Here is an 890-nt window from a genome sequence, read left to right on the forward strand (position 1 = left end):
AGTCTAAGACTAATTGCCTAAAAAAATGTTAAAAATTATGCAGAATGCATTTAAAATGTTGTATTGCAAATTGCATAATTTGCATATGTTTTTGGCCAACTCCTAATAAGTAAATAACAAAAATATTCCAATAATCTAAAAATTATGAAACTATTAAAAACTATTGCAATTCTTTGTGGTAACTGAAATAAAGCTGAAATACAATATCAACATAAGAGGAAAATTAGTAATGTTGCCTTGGTAAATAACTGAAACAAGTACAAAAATGACTAAAACAGAAATAAAAATGAATTAAAATTTGAAAAAAGAAATCTAATAAAAATGGCAAAAGCAAAAAAAAAGCAATTAAATGAAAACTTTAATACCAAAATAACACTGTAATAACTTCACATTTCATATTTTTTACCCTATTAACCTGTAGTGTTTTACCTTAAGGATCAAAAATTACCTTTGAGATCTCCAACACCATCAGCATTTGAATCTTTGAATGATCGTGGATAAACCTGATAGACCGGAGACAGCTGCCACCAGCTCATGCATCGAGGTGACAGCGCCACGATCGTAACGGTCATGGCAATAAGGGCCAGGGTGCATGCGACGATCAGCCAGAAAATAATCTCTCGAGGTATGCGGTAGCAGGCTTTGCTGGAGTATAACATCAGGACCTCTTTGGGCATCCCAGCGTACGGCTTGATCTGAGTGTACTCGTTCTCCTCCGGCCTGGTGACAGACACGCTGGTGGCCTGCTGCTCTCGAAAGCTTGATGCATCAGATGTATCATCATCATCATCCTCATGAAAGGCTGCGTTCTGGATGCCTTCTTGCAGCTCCACCGCGTCGATGTTGGTGATTTTGGTCGAACTCATCTTTCTTGCTTCATTCAGTCCCAA

The 890-nt window shown here is 37.3% G+C and overlaps 1 protein-coding gene across 1 annotated transcript in view; it reads right to left on the reverse strand.

The window, feature by feature from the left end:
• The window catches only part of LOC107666489 (neutral and basic amino acid transport protein rBAT-like), an 8,633-nt gene extending 7,767 nt beyond the window's left edge, over positions 1-866 (reverse strand). Inside the window, exon 1 of the mRNA XM_016457849.1 lies at positions 449-866. Within this exon, the coding sequence (XP_016313335.1) occupies positions 449-866 (418 nt within the window). The remainder of the gene's footprint in view (positions 1-448) is intronic.
• Between the last annotated feature and the right edge of the window lie 24 nt (positions 867-890).

This window comes from Sinocyclocheilus anshuiensis, unplaced genomic scaffold, assembly GCF_001515605.1.
Source record: "Sinocyclocheilus anshuiensis isolate Anshui unplaced genomic scaffold, SAMN03320099.WGS_v1.1 scaffold63, whole genome shotgun sequence".
NCBI lineage: Eukaryota > Metazoa > Chordata > Actinopteri > Cypriniformes > Cyprinidae > Sinocyclocheilus > Sinocyclocheilus anshuiensis.